This window comes from Pleurodeles waltl, chromosome 8 (genome assembly GCF_031143425.1).
Source record: "Pleurodeles waltl isolate 20211129_DDA chromosome 8, aPleWal1.hap1.20221129, whole genome shotgun sequence".
Taxonomy (NCBI): Eukaryota; Metazoa; Chordata; class Amphibia; order Caudata; family Salamandridae; genus Pleurodeles; species Pleurodeles waltl.
In genome coordinates this window covers 436,154,437-436,169,642 of record NC_090447.1, presented here as the reverse complement: position 1 = coordinate 436,169,642, position 15,206 = coordinate 436,154,437, and the positions used below count along the sequence as shown (strand labels likewise).

The window sequence follows — 15,206 nt, the reverse complement described above, 5'->3', positions numbered from 1 at the left end:
ATTCGGTCTTCCTTACACAACTCCTCTTCATGTTGATGAGCTGTGGAGTCAGTTGACGGCTGCAATTTTGTGCCAGAGTGCCTTCAGTATCCGTTACCAATTGCTAACAGGCTCCTTCCTTCATGTCTGCCACACACAGCATACCTAGCAGGATGCAAGACTTCAGATTTGTTCCTAATCTGAAGGGAAGCTGGCAATCAGAAATCCCAGCTCAGAAGCCCAAAGATGTTTATAACACACTGCTGTGTATCCCCGCTCCTGGTAACCGGAACCCCTGTCCTGCATTTCCACCAATTATTTATGCCTTGTGCGTGGATGTAAAGGTCGGTTCCAGCAGCCCAGTCTGCTTTGGGTGACCTCTGAACTTGCAGCTCTCACAGTATCTTTCTCTGCAGATATTTCAGGATGGAGGGTTGGAGTTAGGTTTGCTCCAGCAGTGACACAAAACAATGGTACAATAGGACAAAGGTCTACAGCAGAACACCCTCTGAGGAAGAAGGAATGGTTGGGGTCTGCCTCTGCACTTCAAAGGAGTAAGTGCCCTTATTATCTAAGAATTGTAACCTGATTCACTTCAAGTGAAAAGCCCAGTAATGCTGAAGGGACCTGTCCCACCTCCCACGTGTCTGAGCAGCTCACCTCAACCTTTTTTTTTGTCAACCATTCAAAAAGTAGATTCCAGTTACCAGTCAGTTTGACACAAGCTCGTAATCATACCGTTCACCGCACACTGCATGTATTCACTTCCTCACTTGTCTCATACGGATGGAGCAAAATAAATTGTTGAGGGAGGCTCAGCACACTGCTTTTAAAAACAAAGAAGCCAGTAGAACTCTCCCTCAATGGCACTAAGAAAAAGGTCTGTCCATTTAACTACAATCAAAGTTGCCAACACTACTAGTCTCTTCATTGGGTGCAACTTCGGGTGCACTTCACAACCACAGAGCCCTACCTTGGGTCTCATGAAACTACATAGAAGGCCCACAGAAAAAAAGGCATTACTATTCACTGGGTAAAATAAAAAAAATCCTGCCGGACTAATGCTACTTTTCAGCATGTCAACATCGTAAAGAGGTGGCTACTTATGACCGCCGCATAGGGGGCATTGTCGTCCCGAAAATAATAATAGTTTTACAGAAATTCTTCAACTTGCATGGTAGTATGTTATAAATAATAAATGCTTGCATAAATTAATTACCTCCATGTTTTCCTTGTTCCTGTTTTGTACCCCTGACTCCGTATTCCGTTCTGGAGTTGGGAATTTTTCATCCAAGGTAGGCTGCTGTTCCGAAAGGCCCCACTGCTTCTGCTTTACCCGAGTAATCCATGTTGGCTCTGATGGAATGTCAACTCCTTTTAGCAATTCGGCTGTAGTCACTGGTGAAAGCGCACTTTTCTCTATCAAGAAATGAGATGTCAAACAAGCTTACATGAATGGGACACTACGGTTATACATGGAAAGAGCCTCACAGCAGCTGAAGTTGATCACTGTGTGTAATGTAGTACACAATATGCTGCAGTGGAAGGATCAGGGCCCACCCAAGTACTAGAAATGGATGGCATACGACTATAAAACATAGATGCATATTTATGAGCCCAGCTGCGTCCCTCTTGCACCACGCAACATGCTGCAAGAGAGACAAAAGTCACAAATCAGATTTATGAGGCCACCCAAGGCCACCTTGCATGGCCCTGAGTGGCTTCATAAATCTAGAGTAAAGCAACGCAGTGCAAATGCTGTGTTGTGTTACTCTGCCCTGGGGGGCGTTCTATGGGTGTTGCATGGGTATTCCTACACAACATCCATGGGTTTTTACACATTCCCAATGTTTACCAGAAGTGGTAGACCTGGGAATGTGTCAAAAACGTACGCCTCCCCAAGTGAGACATAACGAGGATAAATATATTTATTTCTCCTAGTTACTTCCTCTTTTTATGTGTGCTGCAATCAGCAGCACTCATAGAAAGAGGAATATGCCTCAGGGGATTCTTTTTGTGCAGGAAGATGCCCTTCTTGCACAAAATCAATACTTACAACGGAAGCACCCTTGCACCATGGTACAAGGGTGCATGCATTGGCGCTAGGCTGCTAAAACAGTGCCAGCACAGGGACAAAGGTAGGAATGCGCTGTATTCTATTAAATACGATGCATTCCTGCCCTTTCCCTGTGATGCAGCGCAGAAAGGGGACTTGCTGCGCTGAGTCACTTGGACATAAAAATGGCCCATAGACTTGATATGATAATTTCTGAAGCCAGCAAAAAACATGGAAGCATATTTATAAGCCCCTATCGCCACCCTGCGCCACATTAGTGTAATTTTGTTTTACGCTAGTGTGGCCCAACGAGGTCAAAATCCTTGCGCCACATTTACAAAGTGGCGCAATGCATGCATTGCGCCACTGTGCAACTCTTTGCGTTACATTATGCCTGTGCCAGGCATAATGTATGCAGAGGGGGCATTCCCTCGTTAACGGAACCGGAAAAATAGCGCAAGGAAATCTAACAGGTTTCCTTACGTCAATTTTTAAGGCACTTTTAACACCTGCTCAGAGTAGGCATTAAAAGGGGGCTTCCGTTATTTATAATGGGCCCCTATGTACTCTGCAGGAGTGGCGCCAATATTTTGGCACTACTCCTGCAGAGTACATCAATAACGTCATGGGCACCATGGTGTGTCGTATTTCAAATACGGCGCACCATGGTGGCAGTAGGGGGGCAGTAAAGGGCGCAAGAAAAGTGGTGCTGCACACATTGCAGTGCCACGTTTTCTTAAATATGCCCTTTGGTATCTAATGACTGGACTAGCTTGAATCGATGTTCTATGCAGCTGATAGGAACTGGCTGCTAGTGTCACCTGGGGATTTTTTAGCACATTTGTACAGTACACAATTTAACTGTATTTAATGTTTCTTCTTGTTTCTCGTTCAAGTTTGAATATATTTTTCTCTTGTGCCTCCTATCCTGGTAAATATTTATATAGTACATTTTAAAGGTAGTGGGTAGGACAGGGGAGGAGTCACGTCCAGACTAAACCATGACATATGAGATACAACCACCAATGCGCTTTCTACAAAAAATACATGAACACTTTGTCGAAGCTAGTCATCAGGATCTAGTGTTTCCACTCACTAGGAGCTAAGAACAATAAACTCAAGGTGAAGCTCTTTCACAGGTGCACTGCTGTTATCTTACTGAGAGTTAGATGGAAAATAAATATCCTTCAGACTAACCACACAGAATGAAATGAAGGCTTAATGACGAGTCAGTATCTTGTAAAAAGAAAAGCTGATTATTGCACTTATACAACTTTAATTTGTAATATTATAAATAAACTTTATTTTTCTTCTTGGGATCTCACCTGACTTCCATGGTGAACCCGATTTCCCAGTTCGGGTTCACACAGACTTTTGTGTCTGAACTGGGATTACGAATTGTGTAACAACTTCACAGGGAGTCGGCTTCAATACCCCACAAAAATTAGATCAATTAAAACTTGGTGAAAACTATCCCTTATAGCAACCTGCACAGCATGTAATGATGCAGAATATTACAATGGGGAAAATCCAAACCCTGTGGTATCAGCAACACCATGTGCTCTGCTGCAGCAGCAAATTTACTGGGGGGGTTGGAATCAGCACCTTAATGTTAAAGCGTACTGTACCGCCCATACAAAACAAGCACCGATGAAGGATTAGGGTGTTGTACGGGCCCACGTGGGTCAGATTCAAAAGTATGGTTGTTGAAGTGCTATTATGACACCTAAAATAGCAATGAATTACTCACATCTTCCTGTAATTTAGTTATTGACTCTGCATCAGGAGCATCTATATACATTGATAGGTTGGCATTAATGAAAATAAACATACTTACCTGTAACAATCGGTTTGTAACCTGTTCTGATGTAAATTCACTTGCTCTGCAAACTCCTGCTATCTATTGTTGGGCTCGGAACATCAAAGGTTGTTTTTCTTAGAACAAAGAATATCGGTATGGCGAGGACTTGCGATACAGCTCCTGAAACTCACAATGCATCAGGACACAGGCCTTACCTCAGATTGTGTTTTCTCTTCAAGGCTAAACTGTATATGGGGAAATGCAAAACATTATGTTTGCATCCTTTGAAAGGAACATCATGGTGCTAAAGACAGGTAGAACATAATGTAGGTGACTGACAAACCATCTTTCTTCAAACATGCATGCTACAAACCAGTTGTAACAGGTAGTAAAATTTTTCATTTGAAGCATGTGTAGATCGTATGCTGAGCAGGGAATGAAAAAAGCAGGACGCACCCCCTAAAATGGTGATCTGAGAGCAGAGGTAGAAGACGACTGGAACCGTCTTTTAAGAAGAGTCTCCACTAATTGTGCCTACTGGAGGTTTTGAAAAGGGCCACAGTGATGCTTAGTGAATGTGTGGACAGTGATCCAAGAAATAGCCTTACATATGCTCGCTATTGGGATATTAGTCAGGAATGCTATTGCAGCCACTTTTTAGAGAGTTGAGTAGCATATGTCTGGCTTTGGTATGACAAAGTCAAATGCACTCGATGATACACCTAGCAAAGCCTGCCTGACAGAAGGGACTGCCAAGGCGTGGTTATGGTAAAGCAAGCTGTATAGACTTTCTGATGCACCCATAGTGCTATCAAAGTCTCTCGTCTCCCAGTCCTGTGGACTCAAACGTTTTCCTTAATGCACATCAGTAGCAGGGCAGCTGAAATATGTACAAACAAGATAGGAATCTTTGTTCTAGTGCATCACAGGTTTCAGGGGAGGTATCATGATTCAGCTCAAAACCAAAACTTTCTTTGAAGGAAAACATGTAATGCCCTGAGCCCAACACCGCATGGTAGGAGTTTGCGCAGCATGCAAACCACAGCTAGAAATGATGCAAACATATAAAGTTCGATCCAGGCTACTCAATGATATATAATGGTTGAAGATGGCCCCTCATCCTAGTGCCTGCATGGTTATTTGAAGAAACGAGCGTTACGTTTGGTCCCATCACAGATTAGCATTAAGACCAATTCTGCAAGAAAGGTTGTATGAGAACCAGGGCATCATATTGAACGACTGCCAGCGGTATCCATGGATGCTATCCACATCTACCTCCAAAGAGAGAGTCCTCGCCAGTTAGTTGTAAACTCAACCAATGTGTGTCAAAAAAATACATCCATGAAGCTGTGTTTAAAATTCAACCACACTAAAAATCGAGTGCAGAAAAAGTATGCTGGCAAGTCACTGATGCGCCAGTTTAACTGATTATAATTCCCATTTACGCCCAACTGATCTAGTTTTAATTGTAGCAACACAATTACCCGTAGGTGCCACATGCAAGATTCGTGATCTAAAAACAGGCCCGACCTCCCTACATAAGGGAGGTAGTAACTAGGCAGAGCCAAGTATGTGGTAATGACAACAATCAAAATATAAGTCAGTGTTTCTCTCTCTTTCACACCCACACCCACCCATACTTCCCTCACCACTCCCACCTCCACCCTCATTGGACATTTTTATAGTATAAGCATACAAATGTAAATTGGTGTGGTTTCATAGAGATGTGGTAGGTCTTGTGAAACTTTTGAATTCCTCCAAAAGGACCTGCAAACATTTTTGACGGTCCTTCGTCCTCTGGAATGCAGGTTTCATTGTAAATTGCCACACCATAACTTGAGCTAAGGTCAGGTAAAATATTCTTAAGTTTGCTCACAATTTTGATCCCGTTTTCCACTGTAGTGCATAGAGCTTTAGCAAAGCGTTGGTGCTCAGAATACTCCGATTTGCGCAAACATTGCCAATTTAGGGGCATATTTATACTTTTTAATGCACAACTGCGCCAACGCAGTTGAGAGTCAAAAATTTCAGCGCCGGCTAACGCCATTCCAACGCGCCATGCGTGCGACTTATTTATGGAATAACGTTAGCCGGCGCTACGGACTTGTCTGGGTCAAAACAAGTGACTTACACCAGGCAGCGCCGGCGTATGTTAAAATGGGGGGTTGTGCGTCAAAAAATGGTGCAAGTCAGGTCTGAGGCTAAAATCAGGCCTCAAACCGGACTTGCGCCATTATTTTTGACGCACAATCCCCATTGACATGCCTCCTGTCTTAGCAAAGACAGGAGTCATGCCCCCTTGCCCAATGGCCATGCCCAGGGGACTTATGTCCCCTGGGCATGGTCATTGGGCATAGTGGCATGTAGGGGGGCCCAAATCAGGCCCCCCTATGCCACTTAAAAAAAACGTTAAAAAATACGTACCTGAACTTACCTTTACTTCCCTGGGATGGGTCCCCCCATCCATGGGTGTCCTCCAGAGGTGGGCGAGGGTGGCAGGGGGTGTCCCTGGGGGCAGGGGGGGCACCTCTGGACTCGTTCCGAGCCCACAGGTCCCATAACGCCTGCCCTGACCCAGGCGTTAAAAAACGGCGCCCATCAGGGGGCTAAATAAGGCGCACAGGCCTTAATGTCATTTTTTGGAAGGGAACGCCTACCTTGCATATCATTAACGCAAGGCAGTTTCCAGCTTCCAAAAAATGACGCACATAGTGGAATTTTGACATCCGCGGCGTCGGGTGTCAAAGTTTAAATATGGGGCAGTGTTTGCACCGAATGTGCGTCAAAATTATTGACGCACATTCGGCGCAGACAGAGTATAAATATGCCCCTTAATGTTGCAGGTTTGCCTAGCGCAGTGTGTATTATTTAAATTAAAGATGACAATGCCTAATGATTAAACACATCAGTAGGTGCTAAAGACTTTATTTATATGGTTGTTTCTATATAATATATCCAATGAATTTTGAAATGCCTTGTGATTTTATGACTTACCAAGAGGATTCCTTAAGATTCTGTTTCAAAAATAGCATGACTGAAAAATCCAAGCAGATACAAACAGACCAGTTTTGTAACGTACCTTATAATTTGACAGCTAGGGGACTAGTCTTAAAGTTATTTGAACTACATAAATTAGTACTTCTATAAAACTCTTTTAGGTACTCTTACGTGCCTTTGTGAACTGGACCCAAAATATCTAAAGTGATGTTTTCATATATGTGAGAAGGTAGCCTCTTTCTAGCCTTGTTACCCCCACTTTTGGCCTGTTTGTGAGTGTATGTCAGGGTGTTTGTCACTGTTTTCACTGTCTCACTGGGATCCTGATAGCCAGGCCTCAGTGCTCATAGTGAAAACACTATGTTTTCAGTATGTTTGTTATGTGTCACTGGGATCCTGCTGGTCAGGACCCCAGTGCTCATAGGTTTGTGGCCTATATGTATGTGTCACTGGGACCCTGTCACACAGGGCCCCAGTGCTCATAGGTGTGCATGTATATGTTCCCTGTGTGGTGCCTAACTGTCTCACTGAGGCTCTGCTAACCAGAACCTCAGTGGTTATGCTCTCTCATTTCTTTCCAAATTGTCACTGACAGGCTAGTGACCATTTTTACCAATTTACATTGGCTTACTGGAACACCCTTATAATTCCCTAGTATATGGTACTGAGGTACCCAGGGTATTGGGGTTCCAGGAGATCCCTATGGGCTGCAGCATTTCTTTTGCCACCCATAGGGAGCTCTGACAATTCTTACACAGGCCTGCCACTGCAGCCTGAGTGAAATAACGTCCACGTTATTTCACAGCCATTTTACACTGCACTTAAGTAACTTATAAGTCACCTATATGTCTAACCTTTACCTGGTAAAGGTTAGGTGCAAAGTTACTTAGTGTGAGGGCACCCTGGCACTAGCCAAGGTGCCCCCACATTGTTCAGAGCCAATTCCCTGAACTTTGTGAGTGCGGGGACACCATTACACACGTGCACTACATATAGGTCACTACCTATATGTAGCTTCACAATGGTAACTCCGAATATGGCCATGTAACATGTCTATGATCATGGAATTGCCCCCTCTATACCATCCTGGCATAGTTGGCACAATCCCATGATCCCAGTGGTCTGTAGCACAGACCCTGGTACTGCCAAACTGCCCTTCCTGGGGTTTCACTGCAGCTGCTGCTGCTGCCAACCCCTCAGACAGGCAGCTGCCCTCCTGGGGTCCAGCCAGGCCTGGCCCAGGATGGCAGAACAAAGAACTTCCTCTGAGAGAGGGTGTGACACCCTCTCCCTTTGGAAAATGGTGTGAAGGCAGGGGAGGAGTAGCCTCCCCCAGCCTCTGGAAATGCTTTGTTGGGCACAGATGTGCCCAATTCTGCATAAGCCAGTCTACACCGGTTCAGGGACCCCTTAGCCCCTGCTCTGGCGCGAAACTGGACAAAGGAAAGGGGAGTGACCACTCCCCTGACCTGCACCTCCCCTGGGAGGTGTCCAGAGCTCCTCCAGTGTGCTCCAGACCTCTGCCATCTTGGAAACAGAGGTGCTGCTGACACACTGGACTGCTCTGAGTGGCCAGTGCCACCAGGTGACGTCAGAGACTCCTGCTGATAGGCTCCTTCAGGTGTTAGTAGCCTTTCCTCTCTCCTAGGTAGCCAAACCCTCTTTTCTGGCTATTTAGGGTCTCTGTCTCTGGGGAAACTTTAGATAACGAATGCATGAGCTCAGCCGAGTTCCTCTGCATCTCCCTCTTCACCTTCTGATAAGGAATCGACCGCTGACCGCGCTGGAAGCCTGCAAACCTGCAACATAGTAGCAAAGACGACTACTGCAACTCTGTAACGCTGATCCTGCCGCCTTCTCGACTGTTTTCCTGCTTGTGCATGCTGTGGGGGTAGTCCGCCTCCTCTCTGCACCAGAAGCTCCGAAGAAATCTCCCGTGGGTCGACGGAATCTTCCCCCTGCAACCGCAGGCACCAAAAAGCTGCATTACCGGTCCCTTGGGTCTCCTCTCAGCACGACGAGCGAGGTCCCTCGAATCCAGCGACACCGTCCAAGTGACCCCCACAGTCCAGTGACTCTTCAGCCCAAGTTTGGTGGAGGTAAGTCCTTGCCTCACCTCGCTGGGCTGCATTGCTGGGAACCGCGACTTTGCAGCTGCTCCGGCCCCTGTGCACTTCCGGCGGAAATCCTTCGTGCACAGCCAAGCCTGGGTCCACGGCACTCTAACCTGCATTGCACGACTTTCTAAGTTGGTCTCCGGCGACGTGGGACTCCTTTGTGCAACTTCGGCGAGCACCGTTTCACGCATCCTCGTAGTGCCTGTTTCTGGCACTTCTCCGGGTGCTACCTGCTTCAGTGAGGGCTCTTTGTCTTGCTCGACGTCCCCTCTCTCTGCAGGTCCAATTTGCGACCTCCTGGTCCCTCCTGGGCCCCAGCAGCGTCCAAAAACGCCAAACGCACGATTTGCGTGTAGCAAGGCTTGTTGGCGTCCATCCGGCGGGAAAACACTTCTGCACGACTCTCCAAGGCATGGGGGATCCATCCTCCAAAGGGGAAGTCTCTAGCCCTTGTCGTTCCTGCAGTATTCACAGTTCTTCAGCCTAGTAAGAGCTTCTTTGCACCAACCGCTGGCATTTCTTGGGCATCTGCCCATCTCCGAGTTGCTTGTGACTTTTGGACTTGGTCCCCTTGTTCCACAGGTACCCTCAGTCAGGAATCCATCGTTGTTGCATTGCTGTTTTGTGTTTTCCTTGCATTTTCCCTCTAACACGACTATTTTGTCCTTAGGGGAACTTTAGTGCACTTTGCACTCACTTTTCAGGGTCTTGGGGAGGGTTATTTTTCTAACTCTCACTATTTTCTAATAGTCCCAGCGACCCTCTACAAGGTCACATAGGTTTGGGGTCCATTCGTGGTTCGCATTCCACTTTTGGAGTATATGGTTTGTGTTGCCCCTATCCCTATGTTTCCCCATTGCATCCTATTGTAACTATACATTGTTTGCACTGTTTTCTAAGACTATACTGCATATTTTTGCTATTGTGTATATATATCTTGTGTATATTTCCTATCCTCTCACTGAGGGTACACTCTAAGATACTTTGGCATATTGTCATAAAAATAAAGTACCTTTATTTTTAGTATAACTGTGTATTGTGTTTTCTTATGATATTGTGCATATGACACTAAGTGGTACTGTAGTAGCTTCACACGTCTCCTAGTTCAGCCTAAGCTGCTCTGCTAAGCTAACATTATCTATCAGCCTAAGCTGCTAGACACCCTATACACTAATAAGGGATAACTGGGCCTGGTGCAAGGTGCAAGTACCCCTTGGTACTCACTACAAGCCAGTCCAGCCTCCTACATTGGTTGTGCAGTGGTGGGATAAGTGCTTGAGACTACTTACCACTCTTGTCATTGTACTTTTCATAAGAGAAAAATATACAAAACAAGGTCAGTGTATATACACATAGCCAAAAAGTTTTGCATTTCCTCTTTTCACTCTTTTCTAAGTGCTGAAAAGTACTTCTAAACTTTCAAAAAGTTCTTAAAAGTTTAAAAAGTTTTTTCTGTCTTTCCAAAAAGTTCTGAATTTTTTTTTCTCTTTTTCTATCACTTTAACTCTCTCTAAAAAATGTCTGGCACAGGAAAAAATGTTGAACTGTCCAAACTTGCATATGATCACCTTAGCTGGAAAGGAGCAAGGAGTCTCTGCATAGAGAGAGGTTTGAGTGTAGGGAAGAATCCTTCCTTAGAACTGTTAATTAATATGCTTAGAGTACAGGATAAGGCCATAAGTGCCCAATCTGTAGAAAAAGTAGCTAATGGTTCTCAATCTGATCCAGGGACTCCCCCAGGAAAAGGTTCAGGAAAGAAACTTCTCAGCCTGCCCATTACTAGACAGTCTAGCATAGTTGGTACAGAGGTTGAATCACACCATACTGATGGTGTGCTCTCACATTATGCTGGTAGCCAAGCTGTTAGGGTGCCCTCTGTAAGGGACAGGTCTCCTTCTGTTCATTCCCATCATACCTCTGTATCTAGAAATGTCCCTCCCACCCACCCTGATGACAGATTGTTAGAAAGGGAGCTCAATAGATTGAGAGTGGAACAAACCAGACTGAAGCTCAAGAAGCAACAGCTGGATTTGGATAGACAGTCTTTAGAAATAGAGAGGGAAAGACAGAAGTTGGGTTTAGATACCCATGGTGGCAGCAGCAGTATTCCCCATAGTCATCCTGCAAAAGAGCATGATTCCAGGAATCTGCACAAGATAGTTCCCCCTTACAAGGAGGGGGATGACATTAACAAGTGGTTTGCTGCACTTGAGAGGGCCTGTGCTGTACAGGATGTCCCTCAAAAGCAGTGGGCTGCTATCCTATGGCTATCATTTAGTGGAAAAGGTAGGGATAGGCTCCTTAAAGTGAAAGAAAATGATGCCAATAATTTCCTAGTTCTTAAGAATGCACTCCTGGATGGTTATGGCTTAACCACTGAACAGTACAGGATAAAGTTCAGAGAGACCAAAAAGGAGTCTTCACAAGACTGGGTTGATTTCATTGACCAGGCAGTGAAGGCCTTGGAGGGGTGGTTACATGGCAGTAAAGTTACTGATTATGACAGCCTGTATAACTTAATCCTGAGAGAGCATATTCTTAATAATTGTGTGTCTGATTTGTTGCACCAGTACCTGGTAGACTCTGATCTGACCTCTCCCCAAGAATTGGGAAAGAAGGCAGACAAATGGGTCAGAACAAGGGTGAACAGAAAAGTTCATACAGGGGGTGACAAGGATGGCAATAAGAAGAAAGATGGTGAAAAATCTCAAGATAAGCATGGGGATAAGGGTAAAACCAAAGATCCCACTTCAAATCTTAAACACTCTTCAGAGGGTGGGGATAAAACAAATTCTTCCTCTTCTTCCCAACCTGCACACATTAAAAAGCCTTGGTGCTTTGTGTGTAAAAACAGAGGCCATAGGCCAGGGGATAAGTCCTGTCCAGGTAAACCCCCTGAGCCTACCACCACTAATACATCAAGCTCTAGTGCCCCTAGCAGTAGTGGTACTAGTGGTGGGACTGCTGGCAACAGTCAAGCAAAGGGTGTAGTTGGGTTCACTTATGGGTCCATAGTGGAAACTGATGTAATCAGTCCCAAGACAGTTTCTGTCACACCTAGTGGCACTGGCCTTGCCACACTGGCTGCTTGTCCCCTTACAATGGATAAGTACAGGCAGACAGTTTCAATAAATGGTGTTGAGGCCTTGGCCTACAGGGACACAGGTGCCAGTTTCACTTTGGTGACTGAAAACCTAGTGCCTCCTGAACAACACATCATTGGACAACAGTATAAGATTATTGATGTCCATAACTCCACTAAGTTTCTTCCCTTAGCTATAATTCAGTTTAGTTGGGGTGGAGTTACTGGCCCTAAGCAGGTGGTGGTATCACCCAGCTTACCTGTAGACTGTCTCTTAGGTAATGACCTAGAGGCCTCAGGTTGGGCTGATGTAGAGTTTTATGCCCACGCAGCCATGCTGGGCATCCCTGAGGAATTGTTCCCTCTCATTTCTACTGAAATGAAAAAGCAAAGGAGAGAAGGCCTGAAAACTCAGGATCCCTCTCCATCAACAGGTAAAAAGGGTATCACAGTATCCCCTAAACACCCTACCATTCAGGATACTATTCCTGTGGTGGGAGAAACCTCTCGTGGGGTGGCACCTGTTCCAAGGGAATCATCAGCTGGCAAAGCTGGACTCCCTGAGGTAGAAGTACCTCTCTGTGGGATAACTAACATTGGTGAGAAAAAGAGCACCATTTTAGTTAACATGGAGCATCCCTCCAACCCTCCCAGAGAAACTTTAGTGCAGAAACTCTGCACTGCCTCACAACACTTAGGACAGCATCCCTGCCCTAGTGTGGAGCTGATAGGACAGCATCCCTGCCCTGCTCCAACTCAAGAGAAACAGCATCCCTGTTCTCTCTTCCAGCCAGATGGACAAAGTTTTTGCCCAGCTATGGCTTTTCTGAGACAGCATCCCTGTCTGGCATTTCCATCACTACAAATAGGTTCAGTGGACAATTACCACTGCTCTAAACTAAAACTTACTGATAGAAACTCTGAAAATACATCTTCACATTGTTGCTTAGCTAAAAAACTTCAAACAGGGTGGTTTACATCCCCACAGGGAAGTAACCATATAGTGGATGATAAAGGGAGTAACCAGTCTATTGCAGAGCTACTCTCTACTTATCACCACTTAGACAATAAAGTCTCAACTGGCCAAGGTTAGCCTTATTGTCCTTCGTTTGGGGGGGGGTTGTGTGAGAAGGTAGCCTCTTTCTAGCCTTGTTACCCCCACTTTTGGCCTGTTTGTGAGTGTATGTCAGGGTGTTTGTCACTGTTTTCACTGTCTCACTGGGATCCTGATAGCCAGGCCTCAGTGCTCATAGTGAAAACACTATGTTTTCAGTATGTTTGTTATGTGTCACTGGGATCCTGCTGGTCAGGACCCCAGTGCTCATAGGTTTGTGGCCTATATGTATGTGTCACTGGGACCCTGTCACACAGGGCCCCAGTGCTCATAGGTGTACATGTATATGTTCCCTGTGTGGTGCCTAACTGTCTCACTGAGGCTCTGCTAACCAGAACCTCAGTGGTTATGCTCTCTCATTTCTTTCCAAATTGTCACTGACAGGCTAGTGACCATTTTTACCAATTTACATTGGCTTACTGGAACACCCTTATAATTCCCTAGTATATGGTACTGAGGTACCCAGGGTATTGGGGTTCCAGGAGATCCCTATGGGCTGCAGCATTTCTTTTGCCACCCATAGGGAGCTCTGACAATTCTTACACAGGCCTGCCACTGCAGCCTGAGTGAAATAACGTCCACGTTATTTCACAGCCATTTTACACTGCACTTAAGTAACTTATAAGTCACCTATATGTCTAACCTTTACCTGGTAAAGGTTAGGTGCAAAGTTACTTAGTGTGAGGGCACCCTGGCACTAGCCAAGGTGCCCCCACATTGTTCAGAGCCAATTCCCTGAACTTTGTGAGTGCGGGGACACCATTACACGCGTGCACTACATATAGGTCACTACCTATATGTAGCTTCACAATGGTAACTCCGAATATGGCCATGTAACATGTCTATGATCATGGAATTGCCCCCTCTATACCATCCTGGCATAGTTGGCACAATCCCATGATCCCAGTGGTCTGTAGCACAGACCCTGGTACTGCCAAACTGCCCTTCCTGGGGTTTCACTGCAGCTGCTGCTGCTGCCAACCCCTCAGACAGGCAGCTGCCCTCCTGGGGTCCAGCCAGGCCTGGCCCAGGATGGCAGAACAAAGAACTTCCTCTGAGAGAGGGTGTGACACCCTCTCCCTTTGGAAAATGGTGTGAAGGCAGGGGAGGAGTAGCCTCCCCCAGCCTCTGGAAATGCTTTGTTGGGCACAGATGTGCCCAATTCTGCATAAGCCAGTCTACACCGGTTCAGGGACCCCTTAGCCCCTGCTCTGGCGCGAAACTGGACAAAGGAAAGGGGAGTGACCACTCCCCTGACCTGCACCTCCCCTGGGAGGTGTCCAGAGCTCCTCCAGTGTGCTCCAGACCTCTGCCATCTTGGAAACAGAGTTGCTGCTGGCACACTGGACTGCTCTGAGTGGCCAGTGCCACCAGGTGACGTCAGAGACTCCTGCTGATAGGCTCCTTCAGGTGTTAGTAGCCTTTCCTCTCTCCTAGGTAGCCAAACCCTCTTTTCTGGCTATTTAGGGTCTCTGTCTCTGGGGAAACTTTAGATAACGAATGCATGAGCTCAGCTGAGTTCCTCTGCATATCCCTCTTCACCTTCTGATAAGGAATCGACCGCTGACCGCGCTGGAAGCCTGCAAACCTGCAACATAGTAGCAAAGAGAACTACTGCAACTCTGTAACGCTGATCCTGCCGCCTTCTCGACTGTTTTCCTGCTTGTGCATGCTGTGGGGGTAGTCCGCCTCCTCTCTGCACCAGAAGCTCCGAAGAAATCTCCCGTGGGTCGACGGAATCTTCCCCCTGCAACCGCAGGCACCAAAAAGCTCTATTACCGGTCCCTTGGGTCTCCTCTCAGCACGACGAGCGAGGTCCCTCGAATCCAGCGACACCGTCCAAGTGACCCCCACAGTCCAGTGACTCTTCAGCCCAAGTTTGGTGGAGGTAAGTCCTTGCCTCACCTCGCTGGGCTGCATTGCTGGGAACCGCGACTTTGCAGCTGCTCCGGCCCCTGTGCACTTCCGGCGGAAATCCTTCGTGCACAGCCAAGCCTGGGTCCACGGCACTCTAACCTGCATTGCACGACTTTCTAAGTTGGTCTCCGGCGACGTGGGAC

The 15,206-nt window shown here is 46.4% G+C and overlaps 1 protein-coding gene across 5 annotated transcripts in view; it reads right to left on the bottom strand.

The window, feature by feature from the left end:
* Positions 1 to 15,206, bottom strand: part of CRACDL (CRACD like) — a 630,552-nt gene that overhangs the window by 19,832 nt on the left and 595,514 nt on the right. For all 5 annotated transcript variants that reach the window (XM_069204319.1, XM_069204324.1, XM_069204322.1 and 2 more), the window contains one exon: positions 1,199 to 1,398. In XM_069204319.1, the coding sequence (XP_069060420.1) occupies positions 1,199 to 1,398 (200 nt within the window). The remainder of the gene's footprint in view (positions 1 to 1,198; positions 1,399 to 15,206) is intronic.